The 21,954-nt window shown below is 39.7% G+C and overlaps 1 protein-coding gene across 3 annotated transcripts in view; it reads right to left on the bottom strand.

Moving 5' to 3' along the window:
* The window catches only part of ARHGAP10 (Rho GTPase activating protein 10), a 277,456-nt gene that overhangs the window by 47,074 nt on the left and 208,428 nt on the right, over nucleotides 1–21,954 (bottom strand). For 2 of the 3 annotated variants that reach the window (XM_057493417.1, XM_036910128.2), the window contains one exon: nucleotides 12,033–12,183. In XM_057493417.1, the coding sequence (XP_057349400.1) occupies nucleotides 12,033–12,183 (151 nt within the window). The remainder of the gene's footprint in view (nucleotides 1–12,032; nucleotides 12,184–21,954) is intronic. The other variant, XM_036910129.2, reaches the window with a different exon arrangement.

Here is a 21,954-nt window from a genome sequence, read left to right as displayed (position 1 = left end):
GCTGCTGACCTTCTCTGTGCCTCCGTTTCTTGAACTATACAACAGAGATAATAATACTACCTATCGAATTGTTATGAGGATTACCTAAGTTTAATAAACATGGCCAAAACAGTACCTGGCATATAATATCGTATATGTAACTGTTCACTATTATTACCCTCTAGATTTTGTATCCTATTCTTGCATTAACCCATTAAAATTTTTATGAAGAAGAGTACACCTTTAAAATAATGAAGATCATAAACAGAGACTTACATAATCACTATTTCTATTCTGACCCAAAGAGAAAAATAAAATCAGAATCACATTCCAAGCTCAAAAAATCCTGCTGCTGATTTTAAAGAATATTAGTACATGGGAAATGTCAGCCCCCAAATTCATTTGAATAGGCCTGAAGATTTCTTTTCATCCAAAGGTGACACTGAGCTCCTTCTGGGTACTGCTCGGATGCACACAGGAATGCCATGAAAAGCAGAATGAGCACTGCGGGACACCCAAGCTACAAAGGTACCACCCAGAGCTCAAAGAGGCAACCCGCAAAGACTAGCTATCGGAGTCTTCTCCATCGTTGACTCAATCTCACATTGTTTTCTTTTATCTCAACAGCTGGTAAGGATTCAGAAAGTAAAAATGAACTGCTGCAGGTTTGTTTTGTTATATTAATTGTAGACAACACTTAGATTTTCCTGGTCATTTTTTTCATGGTCCACAGGGGTTTTCCAAGTAATAGAAGTCACTTGAAACCGGCCACACTGAGATACTATCTTCCCCTTCAAGATTTTTGCTCATCTTCCTGGCTACCAAAGAAAACGTTTCAAATCAGTCACTCTTGACAGCCTTAAAAATTCTATATCATTCAGGATAAACAATACTTTGGTTGGTTTGAAAGGATGTTTCTTAGACAGCCCGGCTACCTCCTACGCCGTAAGAGTTTCAAAGAGGGCTATAAAGAGAGTGACAGCTGCTTGAATTCAGAACTAGAAATTAAAATAAAAGCTATTAGAAGTGAAGGGAAAAAACCCACACCACAGGGAGACAAGCTTTAAAGAATTTTTCTCTCTTCTAGAAACCCGTTACCTGCCATGAACTTATTTTCACCACAGAGAGGCAGCTATGTATTTTTTTTCAAAGCATTAAATAAGCTTTTTTTCCCTGCCAGAGAAAGGGGAAAATGTTCATCCCACACAGCAACACAGTTAAGATTATATAGGAGTCACAAAAGAAGTGGCCTTGTGCTTTGTCACTAACATTAGGGGGGAGCTGAGCTTCTGGGAGGCTGCCGGGGGGATGTCAATGCCAGGCAAGTGGCCTGCGTGATTTATGGGCATGCCACAACTCAATTACAGCCCTGAAATTTCTGGCTGCCTTTTCCAACCCACTGATCTCATCACTGTACAAGTGAGTTAAGAGATAATCTGTCTACATGTACTGTCACTGAGGCAAGTGTGGTCTTTACGTTTAACTTCACATTATATTCATTCCATGTCAAGGAATCATAACATTGCTCTGAGGAAATGGCAAGAGGCCTTGGCACTCAGAAGTTATTACCCAAAATGCACCCATAAAGTGTCATGCAAAAAAAAAAAAAAAATGGTAAGAATGGAGAGAAGATTACCAAGCTGAAGCCAAGGATCTGCTCGTGGCAGGGTGCTCAGGTTGGCCATAGTTACAGGTCCAACTCATCTGATACGTCTACAAGGGAACATCAGTAACTGCAGAATGTCACTGAAAATCCGTGTCAGCAATGGACCTCTGACATAAGTGTCCTGATCACATTGTGGGGAGGAAAAGGTAGTTACCATTCACTTATAAAAGCATGTTTTCAGGAAGGTGGTTTCTGAAGATGCTGGCTCGGGAACTGAGGTTAGAGAGCACGGGGCTGCCATGACTCGGCTATCCGCCCTTAACTGCTACTGAAATCAGCGGTTGCGTCCCATCCTTTGTGATGTGTCTATATGTGACTATATGTCTGTCTCTGAGGTAAAGGATGAGAAAAACGAGCTTCCATTGTTATGGTTAAAAGACTATTCTTTCTCTAAAAAGACATAATATTTTAATAATTACTTAATCTTTTTCTCTTTCTACTGATTTACTGTATACACTATTTATACCAATATGTTCTACACTGTTTTTGCTAACCCTCTTTTCCAAAGTAGTTACATATAGCAGTATGTATTGAAGACACCAACAAAATGAGGCATTTCCTTCCTCTTGATGGAAAATGATCCAAATTTTAAAAGTAAAATACCTCAGGGCAAAAACCAAGACATAAACATATTGATATATTTATCTATGTGCCTAAAATGTGGCTGATGACATCCATTCTGATTACCTGCCTTCATCCTCCATATCTAGTCAGTTAAGAAGCCCAATAATTTGCTTTAATATCTTTCCCAGATTTATTTCCCATCCCTAATGCTGGTTCAAGCCCACATCAACTGAAGCCTCGATTACTTAACCAGGCTTTTACCACAGATTTCCTGATTCTTAGAGATTAAGTCAGATTAAACTTCCTCCTTAAATATCACCTTCCACATTACAACTCTTCTCCCTTGCAAAAAAAATAGTAATATCTCTTACCATTTAAACAGAAGGCACTTTTCTCTGGCATTAATAATACTGAACAGCAGCAGCTAGTATTTGAGCATTTACTATATGCCAGCCATCGTGCTAAGTATATTAACTGCCTTAACCTTCACAGGCCTCCTCAGTAGTAGACATTATGAATACTCCTATTTTGTAGTTAATAAAATGAATATGGAGAGGGAAAGTGACGTGCCCATGTGTACAGTCAAACATAAACTCCTCAACCCATGCTCCTCACCACTCCTTGGTTCCTCCGGGCCACTTTCCCTGGTCGGCCTGCATCTCATCAGGTTCCTGCATCCCTCAACCCCGCCCTCTTCTGGTCTGGCTGGTCTCCTCCTCACCTGCCTCCCTTGCTCTTGCTTGGAAAGATGCTGTGCCTTCATGCATGCCAAGCCCCTGACCTGAAACCCTTCCCCAGCCAACTGCTAAGAAAGCCCTGCTCAAAGGCAACCGTGAAGCTCTTCCCACCCACTGCAGCCCTGGAGCGCTCTCGGCCAACAGCCCACCACTGGGCACGCATCACCATGCTGTCTCATATTTCACTGAATGGTGACAGACCAAATGAGAATAGAATATCAGCTCCTTGAAATAGAAACCATGTGTGGCGTGATGCGGAGTTTATAAAAACTCTTTAACAGATATGTGGTGTCATTCTGATTTGAGTATCTAGTACCAGAAAAATCACTAATAAATGATGGAGGTGGAAAAACTCCAAAATGCTAAGAGCATTCCATATTTTAAGATTAAAAATCTACATTTCCTAAAACCTTATAGTAGCCTACTTTTTAGCTTTCATTTTCCTTGCTTATATCTCAGGGTCCAACCACAGTTTTTTTGACTCACCTTAAGTGGCTAATTTGTATCACCAACATTAGTCTCATTGATGTGGGACATTTAAATAGTAGGTAATCATTCAAAGATTCTAATATGGATTCAGTTAAGCTGAAAGGACATCTCCACAGAACTCATTTGTCCTACGAACTTTAGAGACTGATCCCTATCACAGCATGTTCCTCCACAGGACAGAAGGAAAACGATCATGCTTCATTGTTTATTCATCTCCCTTTTAACAGTCATATTTTCCTTTGTATTCACTATCTGGCTCTGTACCCTCAACATGGTGTCTGTACCATGACTTTAGTGACACATGTCCAACAAAACGCATTGCAGTTAGCACAGCCAGGACCCAAGTGTATAAGTGCCAACCTGAAGATCCCCAAGTAAGACCAACTCTAAAATGGTATTAAATCCTGCCAGTTGGCTTACAAGAAGATTCTCTTTTCAACTCACTATAAATCTTAGGCCTACATAACTTAGGCTGCCTAAGTAAGTCCTGTATCATGTACAAAAGAAGACAGGCACAGAATACCTAACTACCCAAGAAGGTGCAAATAAAAACCGGTCCCGCGAATGTCTGCTTCTGTTTAAACATAGCGTAAAGGAAGAAAGGCAGAGCCTCGTCAGATGATGACCATCTTCTCTCCTACTCCCCAAACCTTCTTTTAGAATTTTTCTTTTGTCTTGAATGAAAACTAAGAGAATGTCCCATCCAACCTCATGAACTTGCCTTATATTTGGGGGAATTACAACAAACACAGCAATCTCTCTTTAAAAATAAGAGGTAATAAAGACATAAATTTGGAGTGGGCAGGAGAAAACAAATACATAACATACTGAACTTTTTGTTTCTAATTCTACAGAAATGAAACCACAAAAGGGTAACCTGAAATGAAGTGAAAGCAAACCTTTGATTTTTAATCTTCTTTTTACCACTTAACAAACTACCTCATATTCTGCTCTTTCACAAATGACTTAGCCAAATCTATTGAACTTTGAAGTTCATGACATTATTAAATGCTATATGAAAATGAACAATATGGCTTCTACAAAATGATGAAAGGCAAGAACTTCAGTGAAGATTTAATAGCTGCTCTATTTAAAGAAATCTAGCTAGATACTACATCCATTCCAGTTCATATTAATCATCAAAGATTCTTAGTAACTAGAATTTTAAAGTCTTCTGCAAATAATTTTAGTACCATTTAATCACATATTTCAAGGAAAATAATGTGCAATGTGTATACAGTATGGCTAAACGTGCCAAAGCCAATGAAAGTCTTCAATAAAGTAAAGGTATTATGCATCTTTAATTAAAATGGTCATCTCTTCATTGGGAGTGGAGTCAGGATTGAATATAACGTAATAAGAATCATGTCTAACAGCAGGTTTCTCTCCTGTTTCAAGCCAGCTTAGATTCTCTGCTCTCAGGCCTATTCCACTTCAGCTTCTGCTAACAGGCTTGCTGACTCTTTGCTAACAGTGACTTTTTGATCTGCCTCATGTTAAAATTAAACCAATTCTGAGTGTTTTCTAGGGTTGGCTGTTTGGTACATCACATAGTTTCATACCCTACTCATTGCAGAAAAAGAAATAACAGACCACAAGCCACTTCACTCAAATACTAAATCTGTGACCACATCACAGGGCTGAAGAAAATCTCCAAGTCATCCAAACTAGTTCCTTAAATCTTGGCAGATAATCTACCTAACTTCTACACAAAACTTGGTCCTAGATTTTATTAAGTTAGATTTAACTTAGAATACAGTGAGCAAATGAGGGGAGAGAAGAACATACTTGCACTTAAATTTTCTTTCTGACTCATATTAGCTAAAAAATCGGGAAAAATAATCAACCAAGCCCTCCTGCACACCTAAAACAAGGTAAACATGCTAAGTGACACCACCATATCAGTAAGAAATACAAATAAAAAGGTTGCAGAGTCAACAATTAGATGACTCAGCATACTGAAAAAAAAAAATTTAACTCCTGGTAATAAGAATAGATTTTTTTTTTGAAGGGGTAGTTTTCAATATGCTAAGTGATATTCAGTAACATAGTTTGTTAGTATTCTTTCCCAATATGTTATCTTTCAAAAGCATATTCACGAGGAGCCAAGATGGCAGCGTGAGTAGAGCAGTGGAAATCTCCTCCCAAAACCACATATATCTATGAAAATATAACAAAGACAATCCTTCCTAGAATAAAGACCAGAGGACACAGGACAATATCCAGACCACATCCGCACCTGAGAGAACCCAGCGCCTCGCGAAGGGGGTAAGATACAAGCCCCGGCCCCGCGGGAGGCGAGCGCCCCTCCCCCCAGCTCCCAGCGGGAGAAGAGCAGGCAGAGCGGGAGGGAGACGGAGCCCAGGACTGCCGAACACCCAGCCCCAGCCATCCGGGTCAGAGTGCAGACACAGTGCATGCGTGGAGGGATGGAAACTAGGGAAACAGGGCAACAGGACTGGAGAGCGGGTACCAGAGGCCTGGTGCCGGAGGACATAAGAAAAGCGAGTGGCCTTTTTTTTTTTGCTGTTTTGTTTTGGCGAGCGCTTTTTGGAAGTCTTAAAGGGATAGGGACCCCAATAATAGGAAAACAGGGCAGCAACACCGGTGAGCAGATGCCTGAGGCTGGCGCCGAAGAATAAAAAAAAATGAGCAGCCATTTCTTTTTAATTTATTTTAATTTTTAAATTATTATTTTTTTTTTTGTGGTCGTTGTTTTGTTTTGGCGGGTGCTTTTGGAAATCTTAAAGGGGCAGGGCGGGACACTTAATCCAGAGGTAGGGAATCCGGGATCTCTGGGCACCCTAAACCCCTGGGCTGCAGGGAGCAGAGAGGCCCCTTATGAAGATAAATAGCCTCCGGGCCGCTCCCCCTACAACGCGACTCCATCACTTTGGAGCAGCTGCCCGAGCCAGGCCACGCCCACAGCAACAGCGGAGATAAACTCCATAGCAGCCCAGCAGGAAGCAGAAACCCTGTCTGCGCGCAGCTGCGCAGCACAAGCCACTAGAGGCCGCTGTTCTCCCAGGAGAGGAGGGCCACAAACCAACAAGAAGGGAAGTTCTTCCAGCCGTCACTCGTCCCAGCTCTGCAAACTATTCCTATCACCATGAAAAGGCAAAGCTACAGGCAGACAAAGATCACAGAGACAACACCAGAGAAGGAGACAGACCTAACCAGTCTTCCTGACAAAGAATTCAAAATAAAAATCATAAATATGCTGACAGAGATGCAGAGAAATATGCAAGAGATATGGGATGAAGTTTGGAGGGAGATCACAGATGCCAGAAAGGAGATTACAGAAATGAAACAATCTCTGGAAGGGTTTATAAGCAGAATGGATAGGATGTAAGAGGCCAGTGATGGAATTGAAACCAGAGAACAGGAACGCATAGAAGCTGACATAAAGGATCTCCAGGAATGAAACAATATTAAGAGAACTGTGTGACCAATCCAAAAGGAACAATATCCATATTATAGGGGTACCAGAAGAAGAAGAGAGAGGAAAAGGGACGGAAAGTATCTTGGAAGAAATAATTGCTGAAAACATCCCCAAACTGGGGGAGGAAATAATCGAACAGACCAAGGAAATACACAGAACCCCCAACAGAAAGGATCCAAGGAGGACAACACCAAGACAAATAATAATTAAAATGGCAAAGATCAAGGACAAGGAAAGAGTTTTAAAGGCAGCTAGAGAGAAAAAGGTCACCTATAAAGGAAAACCCATCAGGCTAACATCAGACTTCTCAACAGAAACCCTACAGGCCAGAAGAGAATGGCATGATATATTTAATACAATGAAACAGAAGGGCCTTGAACCAAGGATACTATATCCAGCACGACTATCATTCAAATAGGATGGTGGGATTAAACAATTCCCAAACAAAAGCTGAGGGAATTTGCTTCCCATAAACCACCTCTACAGGACATCTTACAGGGACTGCTCTAGATGGGAGCACTCCTAGAAGGAGCACAGCACAAAACACCCAACATATGAAAAATGGAGGAGGAGGAATAAGAAGGGAGAGAAGAAAAGAATCTCCAGACAGTGTATATAACAGCTCAATAAGAGAGCTAAGTTAGGCAGTAAGATACTAAAGAGGCTAACCTTGAACCTTTGGTAACCACGAATTTAAAGCCTGCAATGGCAATAAGTACATACCTTTCAATAGTCACCCTAAATGTTAATGGACTGAATGCACCAATCAAAACACATAGAGTAATAGAATGGATAAAAAAGCAAGACCCATCTATATGCTGTTTACAAGAAACTCACCTCAAACCCAAAGATATGTACAGACTAAAAGTCAAGGGATGGAAAAACATATTTCAGGCAAACAACAGCGAGAAGAAAGCAGGGGTTGCAGTACTAAGATCAGACAAAATAGACTTCAAAACAAAGAAAGTAACAAGAGACAAAGAAGGACACTACATAATGATAAAGGGCTCAGTCCAACAAGAGGATATAACCATTCTAAATGGGGAGGGCTGTACAACACAGAGAAGGCAAGTAGTGATTCTACAACATTTTGCTATGCTGATGGACAGTGACTGTAAAGGGGTTTATAGGGGGGACCTGGTAAAGGGGAGAGCCTAGTAAACATAATATTCGTCATGTAAGTGTAAATTAATGATACCAAAAAAAAAAAAAAAGGCAGTTCCTGTGTGGTGACCTCCAATGAGTTCTACAGAAGGGTATAAAGGGCATATAAAAGTGTAGGCAAAGGGTCTGTTTGCGTTTATACAGAGGATCAAAGTCTAATCTGGCTACCCCGAAAATGAACTAAGATACGATATGAAAAAGAACTTCCAACATCAGCACTCTCTGGAAGACTCATGCCAGAAGATGATCATCAAAAAACCCCAACAAAGATCCACGCACTGCTACAGCTGTAGATGCACTCATCCCACCAGTTCCTGGACTTGCCATGGGAATGAAGAAGGAGATATCTAAGCTGGCCTGTGCATACAGTATAACAACAAATTGGACTGGATCTATACTGTTGGAACTCAACCAAGAATTAGGAGAAGTGCAAATTGTAGCGCTCCAAAATCTTACAACTACAGACTATTTATTGTTAAAAGAACATATGGGATGTGAACAGTCCCCATAGATAAGTTTTCACAAATGCCTAAGGTGCCTAACTGGTTTTCTTGGTTTCACTGGAGATGGCTGGTAATTACAGATATGCTTTGGTTATGTAACTATACTCCTATTATGTTAATGTGTATACGCAATTTAATTAGTAGTTTAAAACCAATACATGCTGAAGTTAATCTACAGGAAGATATGTCAAAGAAATAATCAATCTTCCCATGTTTTCTTCCGCCTGCTACTTCTATAGCTTTTCTTCTTCCTTCCTAATTACAACCCTTAAATAGAATTCGTGCCTCATATCAAATTTACCGAGTATCATAATTCTTCCAAGTGGTAAAGATACCTCAAGACAAATGCTGGGCATAGAAGCCACAGGGCATAAATATGCAAAGAAGTAAAAAGCTAACATTTTCAAACAATAAGGCTTCTCTCTCACTTACCAACTTTACATTTCCCTGTATGACTGGTTAGCCAGAGACGGGTAAGATTCCTCAAGGGAGGAACAACCTAAGACAGGCACAGTCACAGGGGGGCCATCAGGTGAGAAATTGGGGATCAACAGAGGTGAGGCTTAGAACCTCACCCCCCCCCCCCGTTCTAAGAGAAATCTTCTGCATACGTGGATGTTTTATTGCCCCTGTCTATCCTGGATTAACACATAGTCTACAGGCACACACCTGATCATCTACATTTGCTCTCTTACAACACTAAACTATGTTTTCTACCCTTATCTTGTATCTACCTACCACTTCAGCATCTTATTAAAAATAATAATAATAAAGAGAGAAATGTGGTATCCACATATAAATCAAGTATAAAAATAAAATGAGTATTCATATTTTAACTGACTGTCTATAGTTCATAATGCATGAGTAAAACTGAAAGTTTCTGTGATGACTGCCCACGTACTGTTCACCATGTAACTTATTCACTTATGTAAAAATTTGTTCTCCATGTATGAACTTGTTCGTTATGCTTCAGAAGATTGGAGACTGGCAAAAATTAGGCTTGGGGTGTATTAATGATTGTGCATTGAGCATTGACTCCCCTATACAGAATTTTATTGTTGTTAACAACCATTTGATCCATAAATTTGAGAGATGCCCTCACAAAAAAAATAATAATAATAAGTAACCGGGATGTAATGTGTAGCATAAGGAATATAGTCAAAATACTGTAACAACTTTGTATGGTGATAGCTGGTAGCTAGAATTATCATGTATATAAATGTTGAATCACTGTGTTGTACACCTGAAACTAATGTAATGTAATACTGTGTGTCAACTACCCTTCAATAAAAAATAATTATCTACAAAAAAAAAAAAAGAAAAAAAAGCATATTCACCACCTCTCACCCCTTATGTCCATTTTGGAATATGCAAAATGTAGACCCTACTTTGTGCTCCCTGAATAATTCCTTTTCCTACCATTTGGGTTTCACTAAATCTTAGCAACTGATTATTGGTGGGGGGAGGGACAGATCAGTAACAGTTTTAATTGTTTTATTTTATGAGCAAATAAGATAAAATAAAATCACTCCATGACCAAAATCATGGGTCTTCCAGATTCTGACACCCTGCAAAGAAAAGGAAGAACTCCAAGGCTGCAATCAAGAAGAATTCATGTAAGTTATAAAATGCACAATATAAAAGAAAACATCATGTAAATCATGAACATAAAAACAGAGTAAACAGAATATTTGACAATATTTTTTCCCTTACAGCCAATTTTTAAGAATTATTATATGATCTAAAAATTAGAAAAGCTACATCTTGAGCATTCCATAAAAAAAGTGCTGAACACCATGTTAGCAGCTGCTTATCTACTAATAATCACTTAGCAACCCAATGATCAGAAGATTAGTACACTATATACACATGCTTGAGTATTATTATTCAATTCCTAAAAATACCAAAAGAAGTAGATGTGATTCTAAGACAAAAGGTCATTCTTCGCTTATTTTCTTTTAAACACAGTCAGTTCAGTTTGTTCAAAGAGCCAATGAACCAATGTAGATAACTATTCTGTATCTTCTTTCTTTCCCATTTTCCAACATTTGCCTCTTTCACTATTTATTAACACTTCCACCAGAAGACAAGTGAGATATAAGAAAAGGTGCAATTCAAACCGGTCAGTTTTATTCCTTATTAGCAACTCTGTTGAGAGAGAGGGAAAATGAGAGAAGAGATAGAGAATAAAGAAGTTAGTTGGGAACAGAAGCTGAAACTAATGTCTAAAAGGAAGCTCTGAAATTATAGTTTGATTTTAATGATTCATGCCCTTCCTCTGGAAAATAAGGATCTGAGTGTAAAGCTAATACTTGTATCATCTGATATGTCTTAAACAATTCAAAGGAATACCAGAATGTCTTAGCCCCCAGAGTTTTACAGAATGCTTTCTGAGTCCTGCAGATACACCCCCGTGTCCACTGAGTAGAAAATGGTTGGTGCCAGCACTGAACTTTGGATATTAACTTCCTGGATACTTGATTATATAGCTGCTTATGATGAAGGTACTGTAGTTCTTTCTATCTTCATTCCCTTCCTCCCTTTGACAGTCATCACACACTTCCAAACCAATATAACCTTGGTGACTTAAAAGGATAGTAAATGAACAATAAAAAAAAAGAAGAATGAGAAGAGGAAGAAAAATGAAGACTAATTTCCAATTCAGGAAATGTCCTCAACAGGGGTGAGGTCTCCCAACAAGCGAGTCACAGTTTCTGACAGGCCTGCTGAAAACGCAGGTTTCCGGACCAGGAGCCTCTTACTCTCCACACTGATAACCACATGATTACAAGTCAGCAGTCCGGAGCCTCCACACCGCTCACGGTCTTGTTTTGTAAGGATCACCATTTAAAATTCAAATTTCCAGGCTCTTTTTTAAAACTAGGCAATCTGGCAATACTGAGACAACATGAGCACATGACACAACTAACAGGAACATGGTAACATGGATGGGACTCGACAAATCCCATTTGCTAGAGTCCCAGTGCAGCTCAGTTCACTCAGCCTGGCCCCAAGAAAGCAAGTCAACCTGCCCCACCTGCCATCTGATGAGACACCTGCCTTAGGGGGAAGTCAAAAATGGAGCAAGTAAGGTACAGAGGCCATCGACTCCGGGGCCACGGTGAACTGTGCCTTTAATCGAGATGAATTTAACATTAGACTCTATCAGCTCCTCTCATAAAAGATCTGCTTTAATTTTAGTTCCCCTTCCATTTGTCTCAGGGTTATGTAACCTCACAGGAGGTCACACAAGTCTCCCAAAAAAGAAATTAAAGCTGTCTTTTAAAAATAAAAAAGGAAACATGCATAGCAAATACAAACACAAAACTGAAACTTGCATTCTCTCCCAGATAGGAAAGCTTTACTGTCCTTGTTAACCTTAGCAACGATCATCTTAAAGGGAATGGGAGTTAAATCCCATGGCCTGCTGGGGGATATAGATCATAGTCTCAAAATGCACCAACAAAAATGTATAGTTAACATCTTACCACCTTCCAGCTCAAGACAGAGATTATACACAGCGATGGGCCTCTTAGTCCTCTGGCCTTGTCTCTTCGATTGCCTCGGTGGAGCGTTTGGAGGTGATGCTGAGAGGGAGACTGGCTCAGGGAATGTGGCATCAGGCAGGGTCCTAAAAATCTGCCATGAAAGCATAAAGGACATTAACTGTTTCCCTGAACAGAAACCTGTGTATTCTAACAGAAAACGAATATCAAACAACATTTGATTTGGAGTTCATCCAAAAGGGGCTGGAGCCAAAAATTCATTTCTCCCAATTTAGGGTATGGGTCTTAAGCCTTTTATGTATTTTTTAATGGAAGATTTGAAAATAAAATACCTCATTAAAGTAAAAGCAACATCAAATCATTATATTTCAAAATAAATGCATTCCCAAACTAAACAAGTATAGTTATTTTTACCAGGTATAGACAATACCACAGCTATTTATCCACAAAGGAAGTAGCCAGGATAAAACATGAAAAACAAATATCCCATTAAATTCCATACAGGGTTATATTTATGCCAAATATTGGTCTCAATTTTTTTTCAGACTACATAAACAGTAACATATGACGGCAAATATTTTTTACACATTTAAAAATAGCTTGTGCTTATGAAATTACCTTTCAGATTCCCATGGACCTTTTTTCATAAAATGTTTTGTAGATTTCATCAATTCATTTAATACCCTCCAATTTCTCTTAATAATTTCCCCTCCATTTATGCAACCTAAAATATTTTGCACCTTGATTATCTACAGTGTCTTTCATGATATCAGCAATAACAACATTAATTAAAATGTGCTGCTTCTTTGCTTAGCATTGTTTTTCCTGTTGAGAAAAGCAATCTGTGCCATAAAGGGATACATATCATACAGAGGTGATTTATAATAGACCTTCCATAGCCGCCAAGACCTGAGTTCAGAGGTTTCTTGTCCCCAGCAACACTGGAGACCCTTCAGCCTTCAACGAAGTCATAAAATATTCAGAGACATCAACCTAACAGACAGTGCATCTCCAAAAGAGCTGCATTCTTCAGGTGGAAGCAGGAAATAGGAAGAAAGCCAGCTGACATTAAACCAAACATAGATAGAAAATTCACAATAAAAGGCACTGCATGAAAGCCCAAGGGTTGCAAGGAAATTAAGGAATAAAAATAGGCATGTGACCTGTGTATACAAGGGAGGGTATCTCTTACATACATGGATCACACTGAATAACTAACAACCATGTCAGAGTTAAAATCACATAGTCTAGAAGTTCTCACCTAAGAATTATTATATACCAATAATAATAAACAATCTCAACAGAGCATTCGCTTTACAGTACCATACTGCCCCCTCATGTGTAAACAGAATAAAAAATGATCTAAATTACTGTGGACAAATATTTGTTAGTGAACATTTAATTTAGTGCTCCAACTGGTAACCTGCTAACACCAGATTTCCACAGACTCTGTGTTCCGACAGGGCATGCTGGCAAATAGCAAACTACTTATCTGCCTTAAAAAATTCCCTGCTGTCTAGACAACCATCCACAGCTCGATTTAATGCCTTCTGTCTTTGTTCCAATTAAAGAAGGTTGTGGTGTGGTGGGAACAGGAAAGAAGTTAGCTTGGAAAGAGGAGAGGATGTCCGGGGTGAAGGAGAGAAGGGGAGATGGGAAAACTGAATCCCATTGAAAGAAAACACCCGCGTGTAACCAGCTCTTGGAACAGCTCCTTGACTTACCTAAGTTTTACCTTTACAAACATGGCAAATGCCTCTAGGATGTTACTGGAACAGCAAACCAAACCATACAGACAGCCAATACATCCCAAGCCTAAATAAATAGTGGAAAAGTTGTATCTCAAGAACTGGCATTGGATAGCTGCTAACCTTCTGAACAGACCTTCCTGGGATATCAACGCTGATGACTGCTGTTTCCCCTTCTCCCTCTGCATTCCTCCTTCAACTGGAGGTGAGAGGGTTGGGGGGAGCGGGGAGTGAGCTGTCGGGACAGCCCCAGTCTGAGAGTCAGACTCCAAAGCAGGGAGCTGGGAGTGTGACTAGATGCACAGGGGACACACTGGAAGTCTCCAAAATACTCATGATGCTGTTCAGTTTACATCAGAATATCTGGGACATTATTATTCAGCCATAAAAAGGAAGGAAATCTTGCCATATGTGACAATGTGGACGGACCTTGAGGGCATTATGCTAAATGAAATAAGTCGGAGAAAGACAAATACTTTATGATCTCACTTATATGTGGAATCTCAAAAAAATAAAAACACAACAGATGGTGGTTCTTAGAGGCAGTGGAGTCGAAGGGGGGAAAGGGGGAGGAAATAGGGGAAGATGGTCCAAAGATACAAATTTCTTCCAGTTATAAGATAAATAAGTTCTAGGCATGTAATGTACAGCATGGTGACTATCATTACAATACCATATTATATATTTGAAAATTACTAAGAGGATAAATCTTAAAAGTTCTCATCACAAGAAAAAACAATGTGTTACGTATATGAGGTGACAGACATTAACTAAATTTATTATGTTAATCTTTCACAATATACACATATATCAAATCATTACTTTGTACACCTCAAACTAATGCAGTAACATTGTACACCTTAAACTAATACAATGTTACACATCAATTATGTCTCAACAAAACTCAAGAGGATAAAGAATATCTGGAAGCGGGAAATGGGCTACAGATTTTTTGGCCCTGTTTTTCTTTGGTTTGCATTTTAAAGCTCCCAGGTGACTCTTTTGTGTGGTCAAGGCTGAGAAACACTCACTTAGACAGTCATTTGACATCATTCTACATTTGTGCTGGGGGGCCCAAAGTCAAAATCAAAACAGGAAAACAATCATTTCAGAAAAATTGGCACTGAACATAGGCAAACAATCCTTGGACCTTTCCAAGTTCTAATCAGGAGTAAAATGTCTCAAAGATTTTAAGTATCAACCACTCCCTCAATAAACTCCATGTTACACTAGCATTTCAAAGAGGCAACCTATCATCCAGCTTATTAGGAGGTCGCAAAGAACAGGCGCTAACCCCAGAAGGGACCATCCTAGCTTTCATGCTTTCCCAGCTATGCTCAGACATACTCCTTAAAGCCGTGGGCTTTCTGAGCTCATTTGTGTAATGAGGACCATAATACTTACCTCTCAAAGTATTACAGGGATTAAATTGGAAAATGTTTATACACAACTTGGTACACCAGAGCCAGAAATAACTGGTAGTTACTGGTATTTGCAGTATGATCACATATAGTACATCCCCAGTGCTTTGTGTATTTATTTCGGCATTTGCACACTGAAATTTTGAGATTTAAGCTCCTTCTTCTTGCGTCGAATACATTTAACAAACACCTACCAGGTGGTAGGCTTTCTCCAAAGCACTTTAATACTTTGCACAGCCTTTGAGGTAAGTATCATTCCCCACATTTTGAAATGATAAAAGCTCAAAGATTGTACAATTAGCCCAAGTCGCCACAGTTTGAAAATGGTAGAGTTGATAGCCTAACTCAACTCTGATTCCGACGCCCCTATTGCCAGTTAAAAAGAAAAAAAAAAATGTAATTCTTAGTAAAAAAGAAAATCAGCTGTACCATTCCATGTCTGTTTAGAATAAGCAAAACAGAGGACATCTACATAGCCTCGGCATCACTGCGCTGTCTTCGTGAGTGAGCAATGTGTTACCTTTACACGCCAGAGCACCACCTTGAGAACTCAAGTTCGCAAGTCTTGTTTTGTTTTGTTCTATTTTTTGAGCTACAAAGCTATGCTCTCATGATTCTCTCTGAAACACCAGAAATACTTTAAAAGGATATTCTTTTTAAGTTTAGGAGGAAATACTAAACTCTTTACTTTAAAAACTTAAACCCGTTTTTTGGCAATCTGACTCTAGAAGTTAAAACTTAGCTTATTTTATTCTATGTAGCCAAGATGTGTGTCATCTTCAAATACAACGCTTTAGGCTTTGTAAATTCTAATTTGTAAATTTAGACTGTCCTATTCTAGAGCCACTGCATAGATGCAAATGCCTCTAATGCCCAGGTCTCTTTCCAAAATCTCTCATTGCCTTAACTTCCCTACCAACATAAACTCACCTTAAGCAATACTAAGAGAGCAAGTCTACTCAAAACCTACTTTTTTCAGGGTAGAAAATTTCTTCACTGCACCTACGTATTTATACCAAAGAAAAAATTCAAACCAGACAATCCAATGACAAAAAAACAAAACTCCACACGTAGGTGTTTCAGGTAAGTAAGCGCTTATTCAAGTCTCCCACAAGTGTTAGCACAAACACAAGTCTGGCACTATTTTTCAGAGTCACAGATCCACAGACTCAACAAACTGGATGTTTATGCCCATGGGACTCAGTCATACATAGAAATACCTCCCTGCATCCTTCATTTTCTGCAACCAGGGGCCACATGTGGAAATAACTGGGTTACTTCTCCCAGAAATACTTTATACAGAACAGAAAAAAAGGATGGTCTCTGAAAATTTTGCTTTAGTACCCAACTTGAACCTGTAGCATTTGATTCAACTGAAATAATCATTAGTATGGTTAAAGGAAATTAAGGACAATGAGATCTTTTAAAAAAAAAGTGCTTCTACAGAAGAGCCCACCAGTCTTTATTGTAATAGATTACTAGTATATTCCTATCATCTTGCGTTAATACTTGCAACTACTGGGTAATTGGAATATCCTGGACATTATGCCAAGTACTTGACCTACAAAGGTGTGAACCCAGATTTCCTGATTCCAGTGTGCATGTCTCAGTCACCACGCTCCTCTGCCTCCAACATTACCCAGTCATGTTAAATCCATTCATATTATATCCTCTTTGGGGATGTCATATCTCACGTAACTACATCTACCCATAACAGATGTATAACCAGAAGACAGTTGGAAATCAAAGCATACTCCCTTTAATGAACCTTTACCATAGAAAGAAGGGATAAAAATAAAATTTCCAATCTTCTTTCTAAAATACCTAACTACAAAATGGCCAATCATTACTTTCGACTTCAGCGTCTCTAGTGTATTTAGGCAAATGCTCATCCCGTTGGGGTTGTAGAGCCTAAGTTGGCCCAAGGTAGCCTGAACCTTCCATCTACAACTTTAGCATTTAGCTACCATGGAAACGGTACACACTGAGCTCTGAAAACTTTTCGTGTCTTGGGGTAGAAGCAGCACTACCCCAAGACTAAATATAGGTCTTTTATAGCAAATTAACTAGAATTGATAATAGGGACACATCACACAAGACAGTAAGGAGGGCAGCCAGGAAGAATGGAGGAGGACAGGAGGTGCTCTCGGTCCAGTGGTGAAATACTAGGTGGGTTCAGGCTTAATGCTGGAAACATTCTAAGGCTTTACGTTTGTTCTGGTTCATTAAAACTCAGAATCTCAGAGCTGGAAAGTATCCTAGGTGTCACTTAGGCAAACCCCTTTATTTCACAGTTGAACACACTGAGGCCCCTGCGGTTAAAGATTTGCTCATATTCATACCACTAGTCAGTGGCAGACTCAGGCTTTATTCCCAGACCAAGACCTCACTGCCAAAATCTGTTTCCCATCTTGCTGGCTCTGACCCTTTCTTTCCAACAGACTATCCCTGATGCATGACTTCCTCTTCAAGGGAGATTTTGTTTAATAGCTGAAACTCTTCAAAGCGCTTTCATATGCATTATCTGATACAAGCCTCAACACACACATCTGTGAGACTGACACTGGAGCACGTTAGAGGGTCACGTTCGGAGTCCTACCGCTACCCATCAGCATGAGGCCCTTCCCATCGCGTCACAGAAGATAGTAAGGAGGGCAGCCAGTAAGAATGGGAGGGAGGACAGGAGGCATTCCCAGTCCAGTGGTCACTCACCCCACAGGGCTTTGACCATGTCCCTGACTTACCAGGAGTAAGTCCACTTTAGTTTACAACAGAAAAAAAGGAAAGCAGAAAATGTGCTTGTTAGAATTTAACAAATGGGTAGAATTTGTCAAAGTTTCCTTCTAAGCTTTTGGTTTTAATTTATGGATACAATTACAGACCCTTTCCCAAGTCCTAATGGGGATACCACATTGATCTCTGCAGCACGCTATGTACTAAACAGAGTAATACATAACTGACTTTGGTTTCTGACTGTGAGAGTTCAGTAAATGACACCTTCTATCAACCAGACTTTATAAAATGAGACATACCCAAACTATGCCAACAGGTGGCATTTTCAGTGGCATTAACTGCGAATTCTTCAGTGTCCTGGTTCTTCTACTGTCCAATGAAACCAACAAAGGTAATACTAATAATAACACATAGCTCTGATATCCTGGGAACCTAACGGCATTAAAGAAATGTTCATACATTCACTAAATAGCTTTCTCCCCAATCGAATAAGAAAGTGAGCTCCTCCTGCTTAAGCCAAAGGTTCCATCACTCTTACACTCATAGTGCAAACATATATTCCCAGTTATAAAATGTTGTTTTCTGGTTTGCAAACCTTTAAAAACACTCCAGGTGCAGTTTTATCAATTTGCACCTGCAAACATTTGGGAAACACAAGCATACACTTTCCAAAGTCAGAAAAAAAAAAAAAAACACTTTCCCAAACACAGCTGTAACTTTAACTTTCATAATCCAAATGTCTGCAAATATTCTTCACTGATTAAAAAGTCAATGCCTAGAGTTTTTTCCAATCAAGGTATCCTTTGCTCACATGCAAACATAAAGTTTACATTTCATCAATAAAAATCTAGAATAATATTGAAGAAATATACTCTACATCAATGATAAAATGTACCCCATACCAAATATCCCTTTTTTTTCCTCTTCCTTTTCCTCTTTCAATTTTGGTGTACAACTTGCCTCCAAGTTCCTTTTCTTTTATTCACCCTTCATCTTTCTAGGACTCAAGCGTTCCTTAGAAATCACTTCGTCCTAACAGAGCACCAAGGATCAGAGCACAGGAAGCCCACCCACCACAGTGCACAAAGGAGAGGGCTCCCCACCCAGGGCTCTCTCTGGCCATGATGTCTTGCCAATGGGTTTCAGCCCCATCAAGTTCACTATGGATTCAATGTGACCAAAGAAATGACAGAACATTCTTGGGGTGAAAGGGTTATACCCAACTTTATTCGCACAGTAGCAGGTCAATCACTTGAATCCTGTCCACTCAGAGCGAGTCTGCATGCAGCAAACTGGCCTCTGTCCCTGGTCCTCTCTGCCCCTGCAGCTGTCTCAATCTCTGTCCTTGACGCTGCCACCACTCCAGCCTCTGCTCTGCTCTCCTGCAGCCTTGCAGCCATGCCACCATGTCACCCAGGGCACTGGGCGGAGCTCTTCATATAGAGTCAATAACAATGTATTGCCCACACGTGTGTAGTGAGCCAGCGGACCAGGGACAGGTGAGAATCCTGGCCACAGGAACCTTCACTTTAACCACACATGACAAGAAGCAGGACCCTCCCTCAGCGTTACCTATGAAACTTTAAACTGAATGTAAGCAAACTCATTTAGAACCGAGACTCATCATCTTAGGAAATTTTCAAGATGAATGCCATTTTTTTATTTTGGAATACAAGCCGTGACCCCTCGTTATTTGGCTGGGATTGACTGACCATTTCCCTAGAAAGGAAAAATAAGCCATGGACCTATTAATTTTCCAAGGGAAATGTCTGAATTTTATTTACAGTGAAGAAAACATCTGAAGGTGCATATATGATTATATTTATCAGAATCATCTGAAACCTTTTCCAAGTATGTATGCCCCCAGGCACGGCCTACATATTTAAGAGATAATGCAACACACTTTTCCCCATTTTGCTCTCATAAAATCAAATGCCTAAAGGTTTTGAAAGTAGTCAATGGTAGTACTTTATGATAGCTGCATGGCTGGAGGGGGAGGGTATTTATCAGCCTTCATATTTATTCACTGCTCCTAAAATTTATGGGAATAGTTTTGATTTTCATTTATAGGTAAATTTGTTTTTCAAATTATACTGTATTCACATTCCAAAAGTGATAACTAATACATATCATATTCCTCTATATTACATTCATATACATCCACAGGAATTCTGATAAACTAGAGAAAAAGGCTCTTACGGAAGATCGAGACCACCCAGCATCACACACACAGACACATTTCTGTTAAAATTTTAGTAACTCTTCTTCAGTTGTTTTTTTTTTTTACATCCAACTTTTGCTTCACATTTTAAAGGAGTCAATACATCAGTACAACTACATGTGGACCTCAGGCTCCTAGGAATTACCAGTATTTAGTCCCTAGTTACACATGAAAGGTGACCTCTGCTACATGCATCTGTTAGGAATAAGCTTAGGGCAAGATTAGACTTCTAAACACATCAGGACACAACTAGATTTTACCTCCCAACTGAAATGTTTCTAACTAGGGGTTTAGAAAATATTCATGCATAACTTTAAAAGCATTCCAAACAGCCCAATGTTTAGACACTCACCCTTGCCAACTCACATCTATGTGAGGGTCACATTTACTGGGGCCTGATATCTCTCCTTGAGTGTGCACTGCACAATTTGTTTTAGTAAATCTTAAATAGGATGGAGGCATCACCCTAGTTCCTGTGTCTCAAAAGGTTAATGCTTTGATTCTCATATCACACGTCAGTTTGGAACTTGCTAACTCTCAGTTATAGTAGCTACGTTTGAAGTGCAAAAGGGAAGATTTCCTTCGCCTAGGACCAGCTTTGACACAAATGTTTCCAATCATGATAAATGGTGCAATGATGTGGTAAGTGTATTCCTTTCACTGGAAGGAGAGAGAACAGTCAGGATAAAATAGCCATAGATCCACATACAGAGGAGAGCAGAAGCCCTTCATCTCTCTTTCTGTTGACATTCTAATAATCAAGTGTTTGGTGCCAAAATCAGTATGAAATGTTTAGTACCTCTCAAATTGGGTCATGCATGCATATCTGTCACAGGAAGATTTCGAGAATCCAACATTGTTTGTTCTCATTATATGTTTATTTACTGGAAGATGAGCACATTATGTGTAAGATTTTTATGTCATTTAAATCCCAGCTCAGAAATGCACAGGAGCCTTCAGTGAATGTCTACGCTGAAGGGTAAAGTCTGACAAGGAACAGTATACTCTAGTATTCTCACAGTATCTCCTAATGGATCCTTGTTAATTACAAAGAGAAAAAAAGGTGCTTCATTAAGAAATCTGGCGATTCACCACCTGTGGCAGTTTTAAAACATGGCCACAGATTCTTTGACACCCTTCCTGTCAAGAAGTTGGATCTATGTCCCCTCTCCCTCCCATCTGGACACACTCCCGACCGCATCAACCAGGAGCATGTGCCTAACTGATGCCGTATGACTTCTGAGGCTGTACTGTAAAAGGCCCTATGATCTCTGTCTTGTTGGATAGAACACTCCCTCAGAGCCCTGGGGCTGTCATGCACTGTGAGGAGGCCCGCGCCTTCTGCGGAGGCCTGGGTAGGGAGCTCTTGTTCAACAGTCCAGAGGATTCAAGCCTCTGAGTCATCCTAGCCCAGGCACCAGATGTGAGTGTAGAAGCATCCAGATGTTCCAAGCCTCAAGCAATTCAAGACTTCTCAGCTGATGCACAAATAAGAATCAGCATCATTCACCTCCCTCAAAACACATAACCTGAATCCAATCATGAAGAGTCAAAGTAAAGATCATTCTATAAAACCATTATCCTATACTCTTCAAAGTACCTGTGTGGGGAAAGACAACGCCTGAGAAAAACATTCTGAAGTAAAGGAGACTAAAGACACACGATGATCATTAAACACGGTGTGTGATACCAGACTGGATCCTTCACTGGGGGTGATTTTTCTATGAAAGGTATCATTTGACAACTAGTGAAGTATAAATATGGACTAAGCATTAGACCAG

This window comes from Manis pentadactyla, chromosome 1, assembly GCF_030020395.1.
Source record: "Manis pentadactyla isolate mManPen7 chromosome 1, mManPen7.hap1, whole genome shotgun sequence".
NCBI lineage: Eukaryota > Metazoa > Chordata > Mammalia > Pholidota > Manidae > Manis > Manis pentadactyla.
This window is presented reverse-complemented; position numbering and strand designations above follow the sequence as displayed.